Source organism: Plectropomus leopardus, chromosome 12, assembly GCF_008729295.1.
Source record: "Plectropomus leopardus isolate mb chromosome 12, YSFRI_Pleo_2.0, whole genome shotgun sequence".
Taxonomy (NCBI): domain Eukaryota; kingdom Metazoa; phylum Chordata; class Actinopteri; order Perciformes; family Serranidae; genus Plectropomus; species Plectropomus leopardus.
The window spans coordinates 15321717-15345910 of NC_056474.1; the positions used below are offsets into that span (position 1 = coordinate 15321717).

The 24194-nt window shown below is 41.1% G+C and overlaps 1 protein-coding gene across 3 annotated transcripts in view; it reads left to right on the top strand.

Annotated features, from left to right (window-relative positions):
- The window catches only part of LOC121950962 (ephrin type-B receptor 1-B), a 195700-nt gene that overhangs the window by 73180 nt on the left and 98326 nt on the right, over positions 1–24194 (top strand). For all 3 annotated transcript variants that reach the window (XM_042497107.1, XM_042497106.1, XM_042497108.1), the window contains exon 3: positions 9608–10289. In XM_042497107.1, coding sequence (XP_042353041.1) covers positions 9608–10289 — 682 coding nt within the window. The remainder of the gene's footprint in view (positions 1–9607; positions 10290–24194) is intronic.

Sequence of the window (24194 nt, forward strand, 5' to 3'; positions counted from 1 at the left end):
TTGACATCTGGTCTGTCCACTGGGACAGTCTCAATGTACTTGTGATGTCCATATCAAATAAAATAAACTTAACTTAACTTATAGTAGGGACTGTAATATAAGAGTTTCTGATCATTTGTTTAGATTGGGTTTTTTTAATTGTTTGGATCATGTCCTCAGTCCAGTGGTAGTCAACATGTTTAAGGGACAGTGTTTCAGTTTAACAGACTCATATATGTGATGATGTCATCTGTAAAAGGGTCTTTTGAACAGAATTTATCCAGTCTGCATTTCTTTCTATTTTAAACGTCATCTGCTGTATAATTCACTTGTTTTTGTTTTCCCACATATTGCGTCAAGTAACCTTGTAAAAGCTCCAACACCCACCAATCTGTGTGAATTATATTTGTGTTGATAATCAGATTTTCATATTTTAAATCTGTAGGAAAGATGAGGCTAAACTGCCTTGCAGTTTCCTTTTAAATTTCACTCTTCTTGGGGTAGAAAAAAGGAGCATTTGTGTTCATTTTAAGCCTGCTGTCTGCTGTGTAAACAGTAACTCCTACAATATCTAGGAGGGTTGTGTTTGCTAGCAGCTCAATCTAAAAACATCTTCAGCCCAGCAGATCGGCTGCCGCTTCAAAGCAACCAGCACGTAATTGAAAATGCGAGTGTTAATAATGATATTACAAAAGTTGGATGGAGGAGTGGGAGAACGAGGCGCCTGGGTGGATTGTTCACTTGAATGGCGCAGCGTGATGCCACATTATGTGCATCTCTTTCAGGATCTAAGAAAAAAGGCATATCAAAGATGTTTGGGAGCATGTAATGAGACCAAATAATGTGTCAACACAGCACATTTCTCACAGAATATAAACATACAGTCAGATAAAGTTCGGCATGGAAGCCCACTAGTGCCAACAAAACAAGAAAAAAAAGCCATATATAGCTTTTGTTTATGCTAACATCATCTTGAACTTTCTTTTCCAACACCTCAGCTCAATAAATGTATTGATCAGGAGCATGGGTGTGGTCTGGAAGCAGATAGTCAATGCGTCTCCTTCTGACGCAGACAGACAGAGTTCTATTTGGGCTCAGTCAAACTGTGTGACTGTAATTATAGAGTGGCTGGGATCTGGCAGGACTGGGAGTGTTTCAGACATCACCATTTCCTCCCCATCCATCACATTCAGCCAGGCGGAACTAGGCCACAGATGCCCCGCAAAATAATCATTCCCATGCAACTGGCCTGACAGCAGCCCTCATTCAATAACACAGCTGATCAGAAATGATAATAGCAATCATGCCACTGCATATTTTAGAGAGGCTGTAGTCTGATTGTGTGTGTGAGGTGGTGTACGAGCTTTCAGAATATGTGAATTTGCAATATGAGCATATGTCTCAAAGCTTGTAAAGGGGGGGTGGGAGTAAATGTAGCTGCAGTTATTGTTACCAAAGCAAACCAGCTGTTACTTTATATGACATGTCCATTCTTCTGACTTCAAGGAGCACACCCAAAAGGTTGAAATGCAAATATCCTCATTAAGTCTGAGGGATTCAAAACAGCCTTTGGAAAAGAAAAATGTGATTACCGTCGGCGGTGAGCTTTGCAAAAATGAGAAGAGCATCTTTCAGCAGGGGCATAAAGAGTTCAATCCCTATCTCAGCTTTTCATGTCCAGCCATAATCCACTGTCCTTCTGAGACCTTGGCCTTTACAAATATGTCAGTGTGAATTTCACCTGCATGTTTGCCCATCATTTTTCTTTTCTTCTCACCTTTTTTTTTTTTTTATTTTATCAAAAGCCAGCTCTTTAAATGCTGATTTATTCATGCCTAATTACAAAAAAAAAATCTATGAAGGTATACTTTCCCTGCCTCAGTACAGTGTTGTGTTGTCATGAATAACAAATAGGCTCATTATTGAAATGTCCATCCTAAGCCTGTAGTATGAAAAGCAATCTCCTGCTTGCCTCCACCCACATGTTTTAGTCGTGCAGTGATAGATGAACAGACAACTCTTGGGAAGAGAGTGCTCACAAATGTGCCAGCCATTCCTCTTGGGGTTACAAATGTAAACCCAACACCCTCTATACTGTTACACTATATAAACACAATCAAGTCCCAGAATCCTTTGAGGATCACATAAAAAAAAGAAGCAGCTTCTGCTACTGACTCTCCCTTTGAAGGAGAAGCTTAAAGTTGAGTGCTTTAACTGAAAAGGGCACAAAAATTCAGTTGTAAACGGCATCAGCAGAGCGTAGTCGGGGACAAAGTTGAGGGGAATGAGCTGGTGGTGGAGCGGTTACATTTGCTGTCTACTGTTTAATACACCTTTTGCCTTGGGTTGTGCCGTAAAAGCCCATCAACAGACTGAGTAATAGCAGTTTTGACGGCCGTTCAAGAAACAGTTGCCAGACGCTCATCTGCTATTTGCAACGGCATTTTGCAGACCTTTCTAGGCGGAGGGGCTTTAAATGTGGAAATGCTCTGAGCTGCTCATCATCCATCTGTGTTCAGTATGTCTGAGCATGTAGCTGTATTAACTGGTGCTGATGGATTTGAAAAGCAGTGAGTGAGTGGGACTCCACTGAGAATCAGACAGCAGACTGGAGGTGAAAGATCAGCCCAATAGATGCTTCTATATTCACGTCTCCGTCTCGTGTGAATTGACGGCTGTTGAATTATGAGCTTAAAGTAGTCAGGACCCGTCTTTATGGATGTGTAGTTAAGCCAGAGCCACAAGCGGACCTATTGCTGCCAAGTGTTTTGGCTGGTTTGTATGATAGAGGGTAGAGTTACAGAACATCAGGACACAAGTCATATAGCTCATACTTTATTCCTGAATTTCATTTTGTGGCAACCATTGGCCCCCTTCCACCAAATAGTCCCAGGAGCCTCCAAAACTAAACCGAGAAACTAAATCAGGACACTAAGTTCCTTTTTGTGCATCTGATGAACCTTGAAGTTTCGGTAAAGTAAAAGCAGCAGATTCTATGGGGAAACCTTTTTTGTAATTGTCAAATTGTTTCTTGTTTTGTCTTTTTTTTTGGCTGTTTGTAAGTTGAGATGTCTTTGAGAATATGGAGAGCAAAGTGTTATTACATTCAAAAATCAATAAAAATCTACCTAAAAATGCATACTTGAAAGGAGACCTGCAGAGGTGGAGGGGGAGACTAAAATTATCAAAAAGGCTTGTCTTCCAAATAGTACTAATCTGCTAAGAGATGTCTGGTTATTCTTTTACCTTAGTACTAGGGCATGAGTTTTGTTTCAGCATTAACATATATAAAATTGGGGGTTTGAGGGGGTCTTTTTGAACATCGAACACTTTTCCTCCTTTCGGGTGAATTATCTTGCCTTTTCTGCATCAATTTAAGGTGTAAGTGTTAAATGCACATGTTCTAAATATTGATGGGCTCATGTTTCCTTGATCCCCTTGAAATCTTGACTCTCGAGTCTGTATTAGCATAGAAACATTGATACTGCTGGCACGGTGGCACACACTGCTGATTACTATGTGAGTGACTGCTGTAAAGAAGTCATAGCAGCTTTGACTTTGAGCCCTGCTCTGCCAAATTTTCCCAGATAAGTCCATTAGAAATAATACCCCCCAACCTAATCGCCAGAATAAATTTTTGCAATTGTATGTTTCTTGTATATATGTAACATTTGTGCGTTATTATGCAGCAAACATGTTGAAACTTTGCATTTCTTTAAGTTTCAGTTTTTTATTTTTATGTTGTGACAACACTGTGGTTAACGTATGGTAATGTAAGGCACAAAAAAAAAAAACAACACTTTTTCAGGGTTAAAAAAGGACATGTTTTGGCTTTAACTACCTGATTTCATTGGCACAATTGCCACTAGAAATGCCACAATGTGTTGCTACAGAACACCCAGTTTTGCGTGACTGCAGTTTGGCTGTCATCTCAGCCAGGTGTCACACCATCCACCATCCTCTCCACCTCCCACTGACAGTCATCACTTTAGAAATGTTGTTATGGTATGTATGAAATGTACAAATGTAACATATCTGTATGCAGAAATGTGCAATGCCAACATTTTATTCTGGCAACTGTGCTGGACCCCCAGGTCAGGGGCTTTGGGGGACAGGAAGTACGGCCCAACTAAACAAACATTAAAAGGTACAGTTCATTTGTCAAAAAGAAAGTTAAATCCCAGAGCTCCTAAAAGGTTCCTGAGTTACTATTAAAAGTTAATGTTGTGAAAACGGGCTATATGACCTTTTGTACTATCCTCAGACCAGACCTATTCTCATCGCTTTTATTATGACAGTATCCAGCTGAAGTCTTGCAGCATGTGTGTGGTAGCTCCTATTCCCACTATAGCTGCTCTAAATGACTCATTAGTCCAGTCCATTTCTCCTGTTATTGTCCACAGGTGTTATATCCATGTTCTGATACCGCAGGTTATACCCTCAGCTCTGTGATTGGGCGCTGCTTGTCCCCACCTCATTGTTGGATGCTCTGGTCCTCTAGAGCAAAACTGTGGCCATCTGAGCTGCTCTGTGTTATTTTAGCCTTTGAGGGTAATGGCAGGAGATCAATGTGATGAATGGCCTTTATGAGGGTAGAGTATCGATGGCTTGATGAGGCTGTAGGAAGGGGAACATCAGCCTGAATATATTATCCCCCTCCCTTCCCCCTGCCTTCTCCTTGATTCCTTTCCATTCCTGTATTTTTCTTTTATCCATCACTCTGTCTCTTTCTTTCCTCTGCCCTCTCTTCTCCAGCTCAGTTAGCTGTGACTGGTCATTAACACAAACATTAAGCGCTCTGTGAATCCATAGCTCCTCCATCTCCTCACTGCTGCCCATAAAACAGAGCAGCCATAACGACACACACAATGGCCACACTTGACAATCAGGGGTAAGGGAAGAGTGTCTCCTATATTACTGGCAAAAGCAAAGCTATTAGAGTGGAGCCAATGGGTACATTTGGTTGCCATAAAAATGAGTGTTGTGTAAAGAGGCTCTCAATATTTGTCTGCTGTTTCATCAGCAAGAAAGTTTGTGTTCAGTGAGATTGGTAATGATAAAATGTAGATATAGTAATGCAGAGATGTAAAACTGTAATAAAACTAATTGTAGGAGAGCTGACTTAATAGCGGCACCAAAAAGACTCTCCAAAGTGATGCTGGTGAGACTGAAGCTTCTGTAATCTGTATTCCATTGTTTTTGTGGAGGGATGTCTACAGTTTACCATTAATCAGTTAACCACAGAGGATATTTTTGACTAGTTAAGCTGTTGGTCAATGGGTTAATGTTCCTACTCTTAAGTTTAAGATGCTGGGCATCACCTAGGACTAGTGGGAGCTAGCCAGTGGTGCGACTCATTTGGCGATTCAACTATGGCTGGTAATGCTGTCCAGACGTCAACAGTGTTGTTTCAAAAACATTGTTCTCACCCTCCAGTCGCCCCCGAAGTCACCCTGCTAAGTAAGAGGCTCAATTTTCATCCACAAAACCCCTTTAGCTTTGTTAACTTTTGTATTGCTGTTAGCTCTGTTAGCATCGTTGCAGTTTCAGCACGACTAGGTATGCTGACATAGTGTACCATGCTAAAGGGTATTTGTGGCTCAAAATAAAGCCACTTTCTCACCAGGGCCCCCTGGGGGTAGATCAAAGGGTAGCCACCCACTGTTTGCAGCAACATCGGGATGGTGTTACCAGCGGTTAATAAATTTTCATCACATTTAAATGGATATCGCTTTTAAATGTGGCGCTAAAGCTCATTGAGTCACTGAAGCACTGGACTAAAAGGAACATCCTCTTGTTCTTTATGTAATTTTGCATTTTCTCTATAACTTGTTGATTGCACATCTGCGGGTGTCTGAAATCAAAACCCATTTTTTGACACAACTTCAGTTTCTTCAAGACATAATCCACATCCTCTAGCACTGTGATTTCTCTCATGACTTTCACAAAGAGAGCATTATCTCTTATCACCTGAATTTATAGGAGATCTACAGCAAAGTAAATGTATGGTGGGCTACACATAAAAGAGGACTTTGGAACATGGAGTAGCCACAATCCACTTTCTCTCACACACACCTTGTTCACCTTGAGCTGATATGAATGATACATGCCTCGGACATACATCTGCGCTTATGTCCATTATTCACGGACTAAATATACACAGCACAGGACTAACAGTGTTATTTTATACACAAATCCTTGAAGAGGAAATGGATGCAAGGACCAGGGAATTCCATTATCAGTAAGGTGACAGGCAATGATGGCTCCTCTTCTCTCTCTTCTCTGGCAAGGTCAGAGAGATGTCATGGTGAGGTGCAGAAGATAGATTTGATTTAAATGATGTAAAAGGTCTGTGAAAGAGCAAAGAAATAGAAATAGGAAATCTAGGAGGATTGATGTGACTGCAGGGAGTGTTGCTGCTTGCGTTGATAGCGTTTTTGCTTCTTACATGCATGTTTCACGTGCATTTCAAGTGTTGTTATAGCAGGACAAATGATTAAGATGCTAAAGAATTGATACCAATGTTTATACTCGGAGTAATCAAATGTTTTGGACCTCCAGAAGCAGAAATGTGGCATGTAGCCTCAAGCTCTTCAGCTGCAAAACAACAGCCAGCAAATCAATATGTGGTCGGTAAACCATCAAATTATAAACAGCACGATGTCTGAGTGCACACACACAAACACGCAGTCAGATGAATACAAAGTGCTGAAAGGATGCGAGGAGATTGTGTCCAAAGTTTCATTTCTTCTAAGCAACCACCTGTAATGGTTTTCTTTGTCTCTGACACCTTGGTGACATCGAATATCTACCAAGGAGGAAATAAAAAAGACTGTAGTTCATTATTATATGAGCCAATGAATTTCTGGACAGATTTGAGACGGGCATTATCGGAGACGCCTCGGGCCTCTCTCTGGCGTGAAAGATGGTGGTCATTTGGCTAGACGAGGGGCGGTGAGGACCCCCTCCTAGGCTGGTGCAGACGGGTGCAGAGGAGCCCAGGGCTGGCTGTATTAATGAACAGGCAGTGCTGAAAGGGACAGGTTCCTGTAATGCTGATGAATGGTCATTACAGAGCAGAGACGAGAGAAGAGAGCAGAAGGGGAAGAGAGGAGAGGGGGAGACAAGTACAGCGAAGTGGGCACCGAGGGAGCAGCGGTGAAAAAAGGCTTTAATTTGCACCTCAGATTTCTGTAAACTCGTTTATCATGTCAGCAGTGTCACTGTTCTCCACATGTCTTCCCCCTCGTCTCTCCTCGCCCCCCACCTGACCCAAACCTTGCTTTTCTCCCAACCTAATGCTGACATTGAATGTATCTGAAAACAATGGATAGTTTACATTTGCATGCTATTAGGTAGCGGTACTGGTAAATTTACATTTTAGCATTGCTATTTTAGCTATGCTTTTTTTTTGTTTGTTTTTTTGCTTGAAATACCCAGTTTGGGAGGCAAAATCCTGGCAGAAAATAAAGCGGGTCTGAGTAAAATAACCATTAAATCTAAACTAAATAAATCTCTCGAGAAACAGCTTTTCAGGCCATCATTTCATCCAGAAAAGCAGCAATGTCTCTGTCGAAAAAAAACACCATTTCTTGGGCCACAATCACTGCTGGAGAAGCAGCATGTCTTGGTCAAAAACAACTGTTTATCGTGCCTAAAAAGTTGCTGGAAAAATAGTGTTGGGCTGCTACAAAATACCCACTTTTGGTGCCTTAAAAGCAGCTGGAAATACATGCAAGGACTTGCGAAATCACAACCGTGTTTTTGGTTGACAGGTGTTTTAACCAGGTGATGCGCTATCCATCATCCTCTCCATGCAACAATGAATAATAATAACAATAAAAAAAATTTAAAAATCATACAACTTTTATATTACAGCGCTTTAAAAACTTTGGCATGATACGTGTATAGCATGCACTTTTTACGTATTTGCAGTTCGCAGAAACATACTATGCCAACTATAGCGTCCTTTACACTGCCTGTTCACGGCTGGAATATTGCGGCGTTATGCTGCCTCGCCATTCTGTATTAAAGGTATGATCGATCACATACTGCCATGTAATTCTTGAGCAAATAGTTATAAACTTATAAATGTTTTGCTTTTCATTATTCACTCTTTTTAAAAATGATGGACTGCTCATAATAGAGCAAATCACTTTTTTGAAGACAGGTGACATGAATTTGTGCTATTTTAGGCTCGCATATAACAAGCAAATAGTTTCATCATCTTCATTGGTTGTTTGTTGTCATTGGTTATCTTTAAATGTCTCGTCTCACATCAGTTTATGGACTCATCCTATAGGATTTTGGAATCATTTCCATCATTTTAGTGGTTGTTGAGGGCTGTGTGTGGAGATGTGTTCACCTCTCCATTAGGCCTGATTGAGCAGCTGGGGCTTTAAAGGTCAGAAGAAGGAGGAAGCACCAGGAGATATATGCTCACAAGAAACATGAACTGACTGGAGGCCCACTTATTCCACTATAGACCTCATTAACTCCTCCTCGCCTACAGCTGTTTGGATCATCGGTGGGGGTGGGGGGTGTTGGGGTGTTGGGGGAAGCTTTTGCTTCTAATGGGAGTAAAAAGAATGGTATTATTTCAGACAGGAGAAGAGATCTGAGGAGAAAATTTTCAGAACTGTTTCAAATCACACTCCGTACTCCTTCAAGTCTGCGTGGCTTTCATGTGATTGTCATAATGCACACAGTCTTTGTGTTTTCTTTGTCTGCTCTACCAGCGTATGCCAAACACACATGTCATGAAAATAGCTTTAGAAATTAAAATATCTCATTTAGAAAATCAGTACACTATCAGTCTCTAACAATTTGACCAGCTTTTGCACAGCTGGGCAGTTATTCGAAAATGTTCATCTGAAACCTTCCAGGCAAGCATCTTTTTATTTCAGTAATTTCTCTTCTCCGATTCTCAGTGATTCCAGCCAAATGTTAATGGCACATTTTCATCATGATTTTGTGCACTGAGTTAATACCCCAAGGGGCTTCTGATACTCATCCAACACACTTTCTGGGTCACACCTGCAAGAAATGGCCTGCAGTGTGTTTCAGTTCAGTCTGCAGGCAAATGCCTTTCCATCAGACCGGCTCTTGGCTGCCGTGTACTGTAGTAGCCCCCGTCTTTCTAATTGTAATTCAGTAGTGCATAATCTTGAATTTGTTACACACCATATTTTATAATGCATCTACTCTGTGCCTAGCCACGCTCGGCGTAGATGGCAAATAACAGCACATCCAAAGTAATTACGGGGTTTGTGCTTATACAGTGGCAGTACACATACTACAGCAGTTTAGTGTATTTAGAGAACAAGACAGCAAAGTGGTGTTTTTGCTGCTGCTGCACTTAAGGAATTGTTTATAATTCAGAAAAAGAAGGACATTTGTGTATTCTCAATGGGCAAATAAGCCCCACAGCTCGACAGGCTGATTCCTTTCTGTTAATCCAGGAAGAAGACTCAAATGTAGTGCCTTAGGGAGATTACTGATATGTGTACAAATTCTCAGTGGCTCAGCCAATATTAGCATTTCTCTATGAAAGAAAAGCACCACAGCGTTATCACCGATGATTACTAATCAACCATGTGCACTCTTCTCTCTCCTTCTCTGTCTGTAGTGGGAGGAGGTGAGTGGCTATGATGAAAACCTCAACACAATCAGGACCTACCAGGTGTGTAACGTCTTCGAGCCCAGTCAAAACAACTGGCTCCTGACTACCTTCATCGATCGGCGTGGAGCACAGCGCATCTACGTGGAGATTCGATTCACCGTGCGCGACTGCAGCTCCATCCCCAACGTCCCTGGCTCGTGTAAGGAGACGTTTAATCTCTATTACTATGAAACAGATGCCGTCATCGCCACCAAAGGCACTGCTTTCTGGATGGAGGCCCCTTACCTCAAGGTGGACACCATTGCTGCAGATGAAAGCTTCTCGCAGGTGGACTTTGGCGGGCGCCTCATGAAGGTCAACACTGAAGTGCGGAGCTTTGGCCCACTGTCTAAAAATGGCTTCTACCTGGCCTTTCAGGACTATGGTGCCTGCATGTCTCTGCTGTCAGTCAGGGTCTTTTATAAGAAGTGCCCAAGCGTGGTGCAGAACTTTGCAATCTTTCCAGAGACGATGACAGGAGCTGAGAGCACGTCACTGGTAATCGCCAGAGGGATCTGCATTCCCAACTCGGAGGAAGTAGATGTCCCTATTAAGCTGTACTGCAACGGAGACGGAGAGTGGATGGTTCCTATCGGCAGCTGCACATGCAAGGCTGGGTTTGAACCTGACAATGGCAACGTATGCCGAGGTAAGTAATGAGTAGAAGTAGATACATTTGTCATAAAAATCCTATATTTAACATTCTGCCAGTTGCAAGCACCCTACTTATAAATCTTTTGCTTTTCATCATTCACTCTTTTTAAAAATGATGGACTGCTCATAATAGAGCAAATCACTTTTTTGAAGACAGGTGACATGAATTTGTGCTATTTTAGGCTCGCATATAACAAGGCGTCAGCGTACCTTGGATCACAGGGTTTCCCGCATCATTGGCACAACTGAATTGATTGTGTTTCGTGCGTTTTGCCGAGCACGATGTGCCGTACTTCTTTCTTGATCACATCCACCTCCGGCTTACTAGAAAGGCACATTAGCATTGATTCTTAATCTGTAGCGAATGCCAGCCTTCTGTGCAGCCTACTTTACAGATGGCAAGAGGTTTGATTCTGCCTCAGTATGATGTGTGGAAGACTTAGTTCTAAGGAACAGATAATAGCGCGCACATAAAGACGAGGTTAATCCGGGTTTTCGGTTCAAGCTGTCACTTTCTCTGGCTTTCTTTCTGTCCTCTAATGCACCTTTACGCTCCGCACCCTGTTATTCTCACACACATACACATACAAAGAGAAAATTTGCTCAAGGTGTCTGATGATAATATGAGTGGCTTGGGGCTCTCAGTATGGCGCAGTATTGGTTGGCCTGCCTCTGGAGGTTAGCTGGAGAGTGTGTGGAGCCCAGATAAGATTGATTGACGCACATCTGCTCTGATCAATAAACAGATATGAGAGTGCCACATATCTACAAAGCACACTGTGTGTGACTGTGTTAACTGTATCCGTCTCACATTGCTCTGTGTCCTACGCAAAACACAAACACACACTAGCATACACACCTAAACACACACACACACACACACACACACACACACACACACAGTCCTTGGCTAAGGTGGAATGACTTTCAAATGAAAATGATGAGTTAAAAGTTGGTTTCCTTTAGTTAGCTCATTACTGGAAGCTTTCATTTCACATCTAACTTCACCATCTCATCATCACAACTGTGTTTCACATTTTTCGCAGTTCATTTCATTTTACACGATTTAGTTTCTATGATTACTAGATTTTTGTGTTTTTTGCAAGGTACATTTCATTTTCATATCTTAAAAGCAACTTTGTTTTCCAAGAAGTATTTCAGTGCATGATGTGCAAACTAATAATTTACAGGTAGCAGGCTTCATTTTGTCTTCTTTGAATCTTCATTCCAACTCGTTTTTCAAGGGAACATGAGTGCTGTGATATTCACAACAACCACAGCATCATTATGTCTAATAGAAAGTTTCAAACTGAAAAATCACCTGAAGATTTGACAGCATTTTGAGCAGAACAAGATCCTACAATGATGAGACAAATAAAATGCTTTTCATGCCTTTGATTCAAATTCGAAACAGAATTACTTGCGTGATGTTTTTAAATATATTATTGACCGTCTGACCAACATGGCTGCATTTTACAGTATTTATTTAAGATTTCAATTTATTTATACTTTTGAATTGAATTGAATAAACGTCATTTCTAACATTAAAAAACAGGTAAATAAAATACTATGCATATGAAAAATGTAAATAATAATAATAATAGTGAACATATAAAACTAATTTTCAACAAGCAACATTAACTTCCATTTCAAAGGAAATAGGCAGGAAAGGAATAGGCGAAGCAACATGCTTGTCTGGTCCTACCCCTGTTCTTTTTAAATGATTGGTTTTTTGTTTTTTTTAACCACAGAATCCTGGGAATGCCTATTGGACACTGAATTGCTTACTTAGCCTACCTAAATTATCCATTTCGCCGGACTCTTAAGCTTACTGTTATGTCACTATTTTGGGGTCAAAAAATGGTACAAAATGGTCTATGAGCCCTAAGCACTAAGCAACTGTTCGTTTAAAAGGTCAGATTTCAAATCACGACTGCAACTTGGCTAAATTTGTATTTTTATCCTTATTAAATTTACTTTTATGTAATATAATCACTCTAAATTGTTTCCATGAACAATCTTTTATGATGAAAGATGCCGTACTAACAAATGTTTGGATTGACTATGTGTGGCTCCCTTTAGATTAGTTTTACTTTGTGGCTATGTCTCACCAGAGCTTGTCATTAGTGTAAATGAAATATGTTGTTTGAAGGTTAAACATGTAAGGCAAAGTTCAGTACAGAAATGTTATAGCAAATTAGCCAAATAACCTTGCTCGTCCTCTAATGCAAACAAACCTTTAGGCTTTAATGGATGCATATTTTTCGTCCCGCAAACTTACTTGATGCTGATCCACGTCTTTTTTTGTCCATCTTTTCTCCAAAGAATTTCCTTTTTTTTCCTCCATTATTTACCTCAACACTCACAGCTCAGTAATTGGAGCCTAAGGTATCCCCAAGTGTTGGTAGGAAGCTTGTTGTGGCTTGTGTTAGTGGGGGGCATTGGCACTGCTGTAAACACCACAAACACACACAGGCACGTACACATACACAGTCCCCCGGTAGGCACTGCACTACAAAGGCTCTTTGAACAGAGGAGAAGACGTATATTTCCACTAATTCCCACAATCCCCCTGACTTCCTTCTCTAAGCACCCATAGCAAGTAGACTTCCTGCTGCGTTAAGTTTGACATGTCTCTCTGTGATGGAAATGTAGCATTATGGGAGCTATGAAAAACAGCCTGTGGAGGGGGGGAGTTGGGTGACGCTGTAGTAGAGAAGAGTATGAACCTGTTAAAATGTTGCGTAGGTTGACCTTAAGTCTCAGGACACACACTCAAGAGAGAAAAAGAGTTAGACAGAAGGAGAAAAAGAGATGATGTTGCTGTTTCTATCTCTCATAACTAGCTTACTCTCTGGAGACTCATATGGAATCTGTTCCCCTCTCATCTCCACAGAGAGGCCCCTCCAATAAGAGCAATCTCAACCTTTTATTTTCCACGCATTCTCCTTTCATGGGCTTGTAATCCATTATTTAAACAGGGAAATCTAACCTTAAAGTGCTTGTGGAAGCTGAGTACTATGGGCAACCAATCAATTGGGGGTTGGCGCAATAACATGGCCTCAGCACTGGGTCTGAAGTAATTGCCCATTAGAGATGAAGTAACAGGAACAGGAACAAAAAGACTATGAGAGCGTGCTGAAATAATTTCCCTCATTGAGAGCAACATGAGAAGGAAAGGTATTGGGGAGGCACTGTGGTGCTTAAAAGCACACAAAACATGAAAAGAAACTGCTTGTTTTGAACAATGCTTTACAATCCGATCTGTTTTACAATATTGTTCCAGTATGTTATAGGGAAAATAAAGCGTAGACACAAATGTTTGCCTACTCACACTCAACAATGGCTTTGTTAAGCATGCGCAAACTGTCCATTCAGCGTATCTGTGATTGGAGACAGTGAGACCATCTTATTAGTTGTTTTTTAAACAAAGTTTAAAAAACAAAGTTTAGAAAACAACATAGCATTGTCCTTGATCCTGCCACATCTTCGGAGGTCAATGATTTAAGAAAATTTGTTAATATAAAATCAACAGCTAGATTCACATACATTACATTTACATTAATGTTCAATGCTTTAATGTAAAAAAACCCTTTATTTTCCTCATACTGTCTGTGCAGGAACACTTCTTTTCACCCTCTGTCCAAAACACTTCGTTTTAGTATCTATTTCTTGAAGCCCCCCCTCCTGAAAAAGCCCAGTCTGCTCTGGTTGGTCAGCGTTTCTGCATCTTCCACATCTTTGCATCTCTGCATCCTCATTGCAGGTGGAGAATGACTGAACAAACTATAACTTCACTTTCTATTGTGAAAAATCACCAACAAAAGCTTCTAAACCAAAATCTTCACAACTTGACATCTTCCAGCAGAAATATGATTCCACATTGGAGAGAAATGAACAATGACAGCAACCAAAATTACATGTTCCCTAATGTTAGCATGCAGCCACATATAGCAGTGTGCTTGCGGCACAGGTATGACTGTAATGGGGTGAAGTGGCTCTTTCTGCCATGAAAAATCACCAATAAAAGCTTTGAAATGACAATCTTCATAACTAGACATGTTCCAGCAGGAATATGTTCCAAAAGCAGGGAGAAAATGGCAACATCGGCAACCAGGATTACATGTTTCCTTTTTTAAAATTTAGTATATTTAGTGATAACAGAAAAAGTACATGTTTACATGTTTCGCTAGCATGTCACTACATAAAGCAGTTCACTTGCAGCCAGGAATGACTGTGATAGAGTAACATACAGGAACACTTTATATGGTGACAAATCACCAATAAAAGATTCTAAACAGCACGCCTGTTGCAGGAGGAATATGATCTGAAATGGTGAGAAAATAACATCTGCAAACAAGATTACATGTTTGCCTAATGTAAGCACGTAGCTACATGTAGCAGTGTAGGCCACGTAATGTAAACACTTGAAGTAGCTGGCCTGGAGCAGATAAATAAACCAAATAAAGCTGATGTTAGCTTGTCTCAGAAGCTTAACATATGTTGGAAACAGTATTAAGAAGCGTCTGGAGAGGTTTCTGCTTACAGGGATCACTTTAACATTCGTCAACATCATTATTTGAAACACTAGCCATGGTTATTATTGTATTGTAACACTATAAGACCGAAAATAAGGAAAACATATTAAATCACCTTTATGCTAAAAATGATATTTTTTCACTTGTTTTAATATGTAACTCATTTGTTTGACAGAGAAAAAATATTCCAATTGCAACTTTGTGTATGTGTGTGTGTTCAAACGTGTTTGTTTTGTGTGATGTGTCAGTGTGTGCCTCCCAGTACCTGATTGCTCTTTCTCTAATCTATATGTTTTAATTAGTGACAGGTAGCGTGGTGTGTGTGTGTGCGGCCTGCTGTCAGTTGGGCAGAGAGACCATGTCGAGTTGTTGTGCTCTGTAACGATGATGCCAGCATGCCATCCTCATTACCAGCTCCCCAGCTCCCACACAAGCCATTTGGGTATCCCCCCCACCCTCTCTCTCTCTCACCCTCTCCCTCTACCTCTCTCTTCCTCTTTCTCCCTCTCTCCCTCTCTCTTCCCCTTGGCTATGTAAGCAATCTGCTAAATATTTTATCACCTCCCTGTTAAATCGAGCGGAGACACTCCAAATAGCACCCCACTACCTCCACCAACGCAAAGCTTGTCTTGTGTGTGTCTTTGCTCAACTTGAGTGTCTAAGAAAGACTGATTTGATGATTTTACTGAACCCTCTCATGGTTGTTGTCGTGGTCTCCTGCTGAGTGATTAATTGAATCACCTTGATTAGGTTTGCTTCGCATCCGTCTCTGTGTTAAAAAAAGAAGATCTGATATAATCATTGATCATTTTAATATTCCTTGTATTCCCATATATGAAGCGATTAAAACTCCCTGCTAAACTAATTATTCTGACGTGTAAACTCTTAAAAGTGAAGGATGTGGCATGAATTGCTTCAGAGTAAACAGGGCTAAATGCCATACTATGAAGAGCAATTCAAAACTTTGGACTGCCTGTTCTTCATTTCACTGTTAACACTTTTTCCCTTTGGGGAACAAAATTTTCTATGAGCTGATAAATGCCTGCCTGGAGTCTATAAAGCTGGCAGTCTCATTTTATGAGGCCCTCTACCATATTTTGTCTTCTTTTGTAATTGGTTAACTATACTCACAGCTTATTGCGTCTCTCTTTTTAACCTCAGCGGGCCATTCCTATGCAAAGTACATAGCCGCTCAGAGTCTCCGCAACCGTATGGACTTGGAGACGGGGATGGGGACAGAGGATAGAAAAAGCATCGGAATGGAGGGAGCATTGTTTCAGCTATTGATTTTTTTTGCTGTAAATTGGATACAAGCGAAAGAGGATGATGAGATACATAATGATAATATTATTATCCATAATATTTTCTGGTTACTTATTCATGGGATCTAATGCACTAACCATGATGATGTATTTATTTAGCCGGGTGTTTACAGTACGTAATTCCTCGCCAGAGCGATCCTATAGACCTGATATGAATCTTCTCATATTTTCTCTCACCGTTAAGCTTCAGCGGGCTTTTGACACCCTGGCACATTAATATTACAAATATTCAAATAACTTTATTTAACATTCTGCAGGCTGACAGTGGCAGCGGGAGATTCACAGCCCATTGAGCAAGTGCGCTTCCCTGGGCTAAGTGCCGATTCATCATGGCTGCCTTTCTCCTGTCTAATGGCTGCCATCATGGAGCGCGCGCACACGCGCGCACCGACACTCACACAAACACACATCTTGGGCATACGCTCAGAAAAAGTATTAGTTCTTCCATGTGTGCATTTTTAAAATGTAGTGTTCCAGGCACATTTTTCACATTATTAACCCTCGCCTCCAACCTTATAAACCCCAATACTGTTCACCCTTATAGAGTTCATTGTCATGGACACCAGCCTACTGGCTTATTTTCCTGTATAAGAGAGATTAGAGAATTTAAAGGTCCTGTATATAAGTTTCAGATAATCCTTATAATTAGTTCCACCTATCTCTGTGGCCGTTAAGTGAACTGCAGTCAGCATCCTCTGTAGCCTCGAGGCGAGCACCTGCATCAGCCACAACAGTGACTAATAACTGTAGACAGTAAATAAAGATGAATGACACATCTCCAACTACCCCTGCCACGGTTAAGTGAAGCTAAAATATCTGTGATATGGCCACTGCCATCTTGCACTGGTGACATCATTTTGAGCCAGAGTCTGCACAGTTGCGAACTCCGCGGGGGTGGCGTTCCTGCCAAAATACCCATCCGATCAATCACAAGCAGCGTCATTGAACAAGAGTACATGGATTGGCACACACAGCTTTCAATCATGGCGGGAAATCCCCTTTTTGTAAATTAAATAATTAATTAAAACCAAATTTATCACAATAACCAACCCTAATGAGGCGTGTACTTTGAGTTTTTAGTTTGGCTCTTGTCCCATTCACTAACATGAAGAGGGCAAGCCTTTCGACCTGTACTGCAGCCAGCCATGATTGCATCACCACTACTACGACACTGTAAAAGCATGTTTGGTGATGTTCGGCGGTTAACGAGTGGGGTATTTACTGATATATTTTATGTTGTAGAACAAAACGTGAAATTTCTTCAGCTTGTGTTAACCACAGACCTAATGTCAGGCATCTAACCAAAAACCCATTTAAAAAAAACAAGATTTTTGAGAAAAGGGAACTGGAGGTGCTGAAATGCTTACTAATTTCCAGGTTTTAGGACTCATTACAGGGATACTCCATTTAGCCAGTATAAACTTCAGCTGTCAACGAAGGTCCGTCTCCAAACTGCTTTTGCTGCAAAATGTATATAACAAAAATGCTGCATATGTGGATTCTGTGTTGTGGTGGGTGCCAGTCACCTGTTAATGTTTTTTAGCTGTCGTTAGCTACTTGAAACTAGCCTGGACCTGAAGAGATATACAGCACTTTGTTAAAAAAAAGTTTTAGGGCTTTCTGTGGAATAACTCGACTAATTTGGCCAGAGTCCTTTACATACAAGTCGGTCCACAGGCCGGTTTAAGTTTTTAAGTTACAATCTGTTCACCCATTGGCATAAAAAGCAATTAATACATGTAAAAAGTTATCTAAAGTGATAGAAAAGTTCCTTTTAAACATACCAGAAACACATGCAAGTAGTGCATTTATTCAAAGCTTTAGGTTTGGCTTTGGGGGCTATTTATTGTACGCTTGGTTTTACAGTTTACCGCTCCGCTGAGGCTTTGATTTCTTCTCTATATGTCTTATCTGTGTGTAAAGGATCTGGCAGACACGATCCACAAAGGTCCGGTAAGCCATTAGAGCCAATTCCAGCCCATTTGGCCTTGTCTACTTCCGTTCCACAGAGTTTACCTCATTTGCAGAGAAGCATCCATGTGGACTCTCTCTCTCTCTCTCTCTCTCACACACACACACACACAAACACACACACACACACACACACACACACACACCAACCTCTACTAAGTCACCTTGAAGCACAATTAAGTAAGCGTCTGACTCTTCCTGTTCCTATTAGTCGTACAGCAGTGTGGACCAGTGTGATGAAGACAAAAATGGAGTAGTGGGAGGAAGAGACGGAGAAAAGCTGTAAGAAAGAGCGGAGAGTGAAAGACTTCTTGTTTCCATGGCTCTCAATAGCCTGAATAGGGGGATGGCAGAGCGCAGTGGTGAAAGAGTGTGACCCGAACAAAGACTCTTTGAATTTAAGGCCCAAATAGAATGTTTGTAATGACCCCAAACACAGATGCGCTGCTCTCACCGCAACGGCAGAGTCAGTCTCTAATAATCTGAGGGGAATCCAGAGATTTTGTTCACACATAATGGAAATACCCACCGCACACAGAGCTGTTCTTATCCCCCATGGAGGGACACATACTCCTACTCCTATTATTTTTCAGTCTCTCTGTCTTTCTTTTCACTCCCTGCTTTTTTGTCTGGTTCTCTAACCTTCAGTCCTTTACAGGCCATGCATGTGGCCACTGGGCTCTTTTTTCCAAGCATTTCATTGTCAACTCACACTTGGTCTTTGCCTTTGTGCTGCACAGTAACTTTTTCAACAAGTCTCCACTTCGACCCAACATCTCTTCCAATCTTTCTTGCCAAATCCTTCCCAGTTCTCTTCCACTACTTTGGTCTAAGTCTCCTTGTCAGTCTCCATTTATCTAGAACCCTTCTTCTCTTCTCTTCTCTTCTCTTCTCTTCTCTTCTCTTCTCTTCTCTTCTCTTCTCTTCTCTTCTCTCTTCTCTTCTCTCTCTTCTCTTCTCTTCTCTTCTCTTCTCTCTCTCCTCTTCTCTTCTCTTCTCTGCTCTTCTCTCCTCTCCTCTCCTCTCCTCTCCCCCCTCAACTCAACTCAACTCAACTCAACTCAACTCAACTCAACTCAACTCAACTCAACTCTCCTCTCAATACATTTACATGATGTGTTCGAAAAAGTCTGGTGCAAAAAAAAAATAAAATTAAGCACTGGGGAGAGATTTGTGTTTTTATTTTTGCTTAGGTGAGGGACATACAACTTAAAATGGTAGTATTTTGTATTTCTTTTAAATAAAACAATAAAACAAAGTCACACAAAGTCAGACCCCTCTTCCACTGATAAAGCACCGGCACATAAGTTAAGCAATGTAGTGCTGTGGACGGGCCACAGCAAAACATATTTTAGCCACCTAATAAAATCAATATCAGTTTAGATGTTCACCATAATTGAATATTTGCTCCTCTTTACCTTATGTAAGAGCTGATGGAGGCAGCGGAAGAGCAGCAACTCCACCTTTTGGTGGATAAAAATGACTGTTTTCTGAGTGGAGTCTGGTGTTTTTGATATAACCAAATATCCAAATTCCTTAAGTTAGGGTTGTCTTGCTGCATGGTTAAGCGGTTAAAATATTATAAATATAGTGTATACTTAAACTGATATTGATTTTTTTTCGGTGGGCCTTTTTGAAGTGGCTTAAGATTAATCAATGAAGGCATAGTTTACTCAGCGTCGTTTGATTGTATGTACATGACGCAGCGATTTTTCTACCCAGAGGTTATTGCAAATAAACATTGTGATTTGGTCTATAGCAACTCGCTAAAAGGGATAAATCACCACCTACTGTGGCGTGGCGAGCATACTTCCCTCAATTAATTGATTCTCCTCTGGTGCTTGTATGGGACAAGGACAGTTGTCCAATAAAATGGCCTAATCAAGCTATAAAGCTCGACTTATCTGTGCATGTAAATGTCCTGTGTGTGATGGACACTGGGTGCTGAGGCCAGAGATGGACGCAGGGATACAGGGAGACAAAGGACGCCTAACATTCAGCAGATGGCTGGGGCTCCGCTTAATTTGCCTGTGTCACCCTCACTGGCAAAACACAAAAGCCCAGTGCTACATGGGGCTCCACTCCCCCCCTCACCCTAACTGTGACCCCCATCAATCACATCACTCACCTTATGCTTTTAAGTTATGATTGCACATTTAAGAAATCAACAAAGATATCATCAGTAATGCTTTGGGAAAGTGTCACTTTCAATCTATGTGTTGTCCCCACAAGAGACCCAAAGTTAAATGTCAAGAGAAAACCTCAATTTGGACGGCACATAGAAAACTGTCTTCACTCTCCTTGTACTTTTCTGCCCCCACACCTCAGCTTGTCTTTTTCCTCTCCTCTTTACCCTCTGGAGTATGCTCCGCCAGGCAGTAATGAGGAGACGTGGTGAGCCTCTCCACGCACACACACACACACACACACACACACACACACACACACACACACACACACACACACACAAAACACACACACGCACACACCCAGTCGAGAAAGCACAAACACCCATCGCCCCTCATTTGTTGATTCTCCCTCTGCCTCATCACCGTCAATCAATATTCACTGTTCGGCTAATAACGCAGCCAGGCCTGTTTGGTTTGATGGCAGAGGAGCACATTTCACTTCGAGGAAATTGTCTCATCCCTTCCTGGAGGTTATCAGCTGCAGGATGATAGATGTGGATTAGTCAAAGTTATGTTGTGGAACTTGTGGCCTGATGATCTAATTAGAATTGAAATGCAATTATAGTATGGCCCATATACCTCGGTTCATTCCATATGCAGTGAGAACTACGGTCAAGAAAGAAACCAAGAAAATAGTGGAGGTCAATCTTTCTATTACAGGAGTAAATTAAATGGTCAGTTCACCCATGGTTTCTAGCAGGGCTGGGTATCATTCAAGAAATTACAATACCAGTACCAATACCAGCACCCTTAAAGTGATCGCAATACCAAAGGAGTAATTTATTCAATATCCATAATGAAATTATACGATGCGATGCGATACGATGCGATGCGATACGATACGATACGATAAGATACGATAAGATACGATACGATACGATACGATACGATACGATATACTGTCCCTGTCTGGAAATTTATCTTGGACTCAGATGCTGCACCCATAAATGCCTTCACCCATTAAATTTAGTTGATCTAATGTATAAAAAGGTGTACAGTGTATGACCACCTAAAATCCTGTAGTCATTACCTCAATTTGTGTGCATCTGTTAAACTTTTCCCTTTTTTTCTTCTTTTTTCTTTCTTTTTTGGCAGAGATATCGGTTATTTATGTAATTTAATATTTATTTTGATTATGACAAACATTTTTTTGTAATGTATTGCAACCTGAAAAAACTGTATGAAAATTGTATGGGAAAAGATAAAGTTTTGTTTTTTTAAAAAAAATGCATTCACAGTCACAATAAAACAAACAACGTATGTATAACACAGTACTAGCTGCACCAAATCACACAAATAAATTGCACATAAACCAAATTGCACATACAAAATATTGCACATACATTGCATCTAACACATATTGCACACACCCTGTTGTTAAAATTTAATGGAACTATTGCCCAATTCCTGCAGGCTTAAGTAGCATTGTTGTGTAACATAAAAGAAGATGCGTGTAGTATGGTAATACTTTTGAACATTTTGGTGGCAACTTGGCCAACACCAACACAACTGTGCTCGACTGTAGCTGCTGCTAGTGAGAGCTCTAGGTTGCACACACAGTGACAGGGCAAGCTGTTATTATCACACGGCTAAAGGTAACGACAGAATTGAGCTGTTTTGTATCAGTGTGGGTTTGTTGGGACTATTAAATGGCTCATTGTTGAATGTTAGCAGCTCCTGCTTTGTTGGCATGCCAGCCAGGCAGACATCGAACTGACTGTTCGGCGGGCGGAGAGTGGCTCTGAAACAGTAGCAAGAGAAAATTTGCTGATCTGAAAGGAAGTCAGGGCAGTCCTGGGAACAGACCATAGAACCCCCAAAAATGGAGGTATCATTTAAATGCAGACATTTCAATACTACTTAGTACTGTGTTGTGTGTGGTATGATGATATTGAGTAATGATACCCAGCCTCAGTACCGAGATATGCAAAAATGTGTTTGTTTTAGTTTTATTTGACCAGTGAGAACATTTCTAATCCCTCAAAGAGTAAATTTGGGGCCATAAAGTACTTAAAATCAGAAGTATTGATGGCAAAGTTGAGAAAAATCAAGAAACTAGTTTTGAAAAGAAACATAAATGCTATTTTTAATAGGAAACCAAAAATCAATTTGTCTCCACTGTATCGGGGTGGCAGCCCAGGTTTAAGAGTGATATCTCTGACTTGGTCAAATCCAAACTATTTGTCCAGCTGTAAGAAAAGAAACACATGATATTTGTAATTTGGGTAAAGGGGCATTTTAGTGTTAACAGAACTAAATTCAATTTACCAAGAGTGTGAATCTATTGTCTTTTTGACTGTTTCCTGGGGTCTTACAAGGTCCAAGCATGTGCTTTTAGTGATGGGCTGCACAGCTCCTGTAGATGGATGGATCGAAGCTGCTCAGTATACAGTCAGCATGGTGAGACTGGGTATTGCAATAAGCCAATCCTGTAAGCCAAAAGTGCATTTCTTCCACGCTTTGTGTTGATTCTGTCAATCCACATGAAGCCTTGAAATCAATTCAAAGCTCCAAATCTCTGGACTTTGGGTCAAAGCTTGTAAGATATTTGTTGTCTTTTGTGGGAGGCACGCAAAGGCAACCCCCCACCCCCACCCCACCCACACACACAAACACACTTTACATCACCCGAAGCTGAACTTTGCATGTCCAATTTCATAACCTAATCATGTTTGCCATAATTGCTGCACACTTGAAGCAAACAGCATTGCAGTTCCACTTTAAGTGCTCCCTAAGTATCCCTGATTAAACATACGTGAAAAATTATGTCTGTGTAATCTGTTATGACACCATGCATTATCCTAAACCAACTCAGCTCCCTATAACTGGGCAGGTCATATCAAACACGACCTCAAAACCTTGACAATATACAATTATCCGGCAATTAGACAACTCCCATAATCCGTATCGTACTATGTCATTGTGCACATTTAATTGAATGTTTTCGTTGACAGTAAACACAGCTTGTGCTTTCCGGGGTCAGGGCATGTGGTTCTGCAGAAACTAAAGGAAACGGCTCTTTTCAGACTGACAGACAGATAGAGCCTATGAAGCTCAATCTGGCAGATCCATCTCTGTGACAAATTATTGATCTTGGCTCTGTTGTCACTCCTCATGCCAAGGACCCCCTGCTATGGCTGTCTTCCGAAAACGCCCACTGGAGAAGACATTGCTTGAATATTGAATTTTTTGAAAGGGAGATAAGGGAGCGGAGGAGTGTGTGTCTGTCTGTGTGTGTGTGTGTGTGTGTGTGTGTGTGTGTGTGTGTGTGTGTAGGGGGGTGTTGGGGGGGCAATGTGAAAAAAGGCAAAAGAAAAAAACCCAAAAAGAGAGCGACTTGGTAATCCTCTCTTTGAGCACTTTGTGCTTTGTGCTCCATTTGTTTACTGAGTTCCCACACTGGCTGGGGGGCTGCAGCTTTTCTCCCAGACCGGAATTAGCATAGCCAGACTTGTAGTCAGATCTGTGTGGCACTTCATATGCATGTGCGTCACTGTTTATTTCAATGCGTGTGTGCGTGTGCAGTTTAGATGAGGTGAGAGCTTAGTGCATCCTCATTGGCTGGGGCAACCCGACTTTAATGAAATCTTCAAAGTGAGTGTGGTTTTTATAGAGTCTAATCAAGTCTGCTAACCTCTCAGACAGTCTCTTTTTTGGCTGCATTTTGCAGCAAAAACCCATCATGCTTTCCCTGTGTGCTGAGTGGGAACAGAGTCTGTGTCAACAGGTTGACTGCTGCCTACGTGCTGCAGTGGACGCTATCTCTTGTTAGGAGGCTGGATTGATTGCATCTATTGTGCACTCTTTTTTTTACAGAGCTTCAGCAGGACACAATATGATAGCTCCAAACCAAAAAATGGATGATAAGGCTTACAAGTGC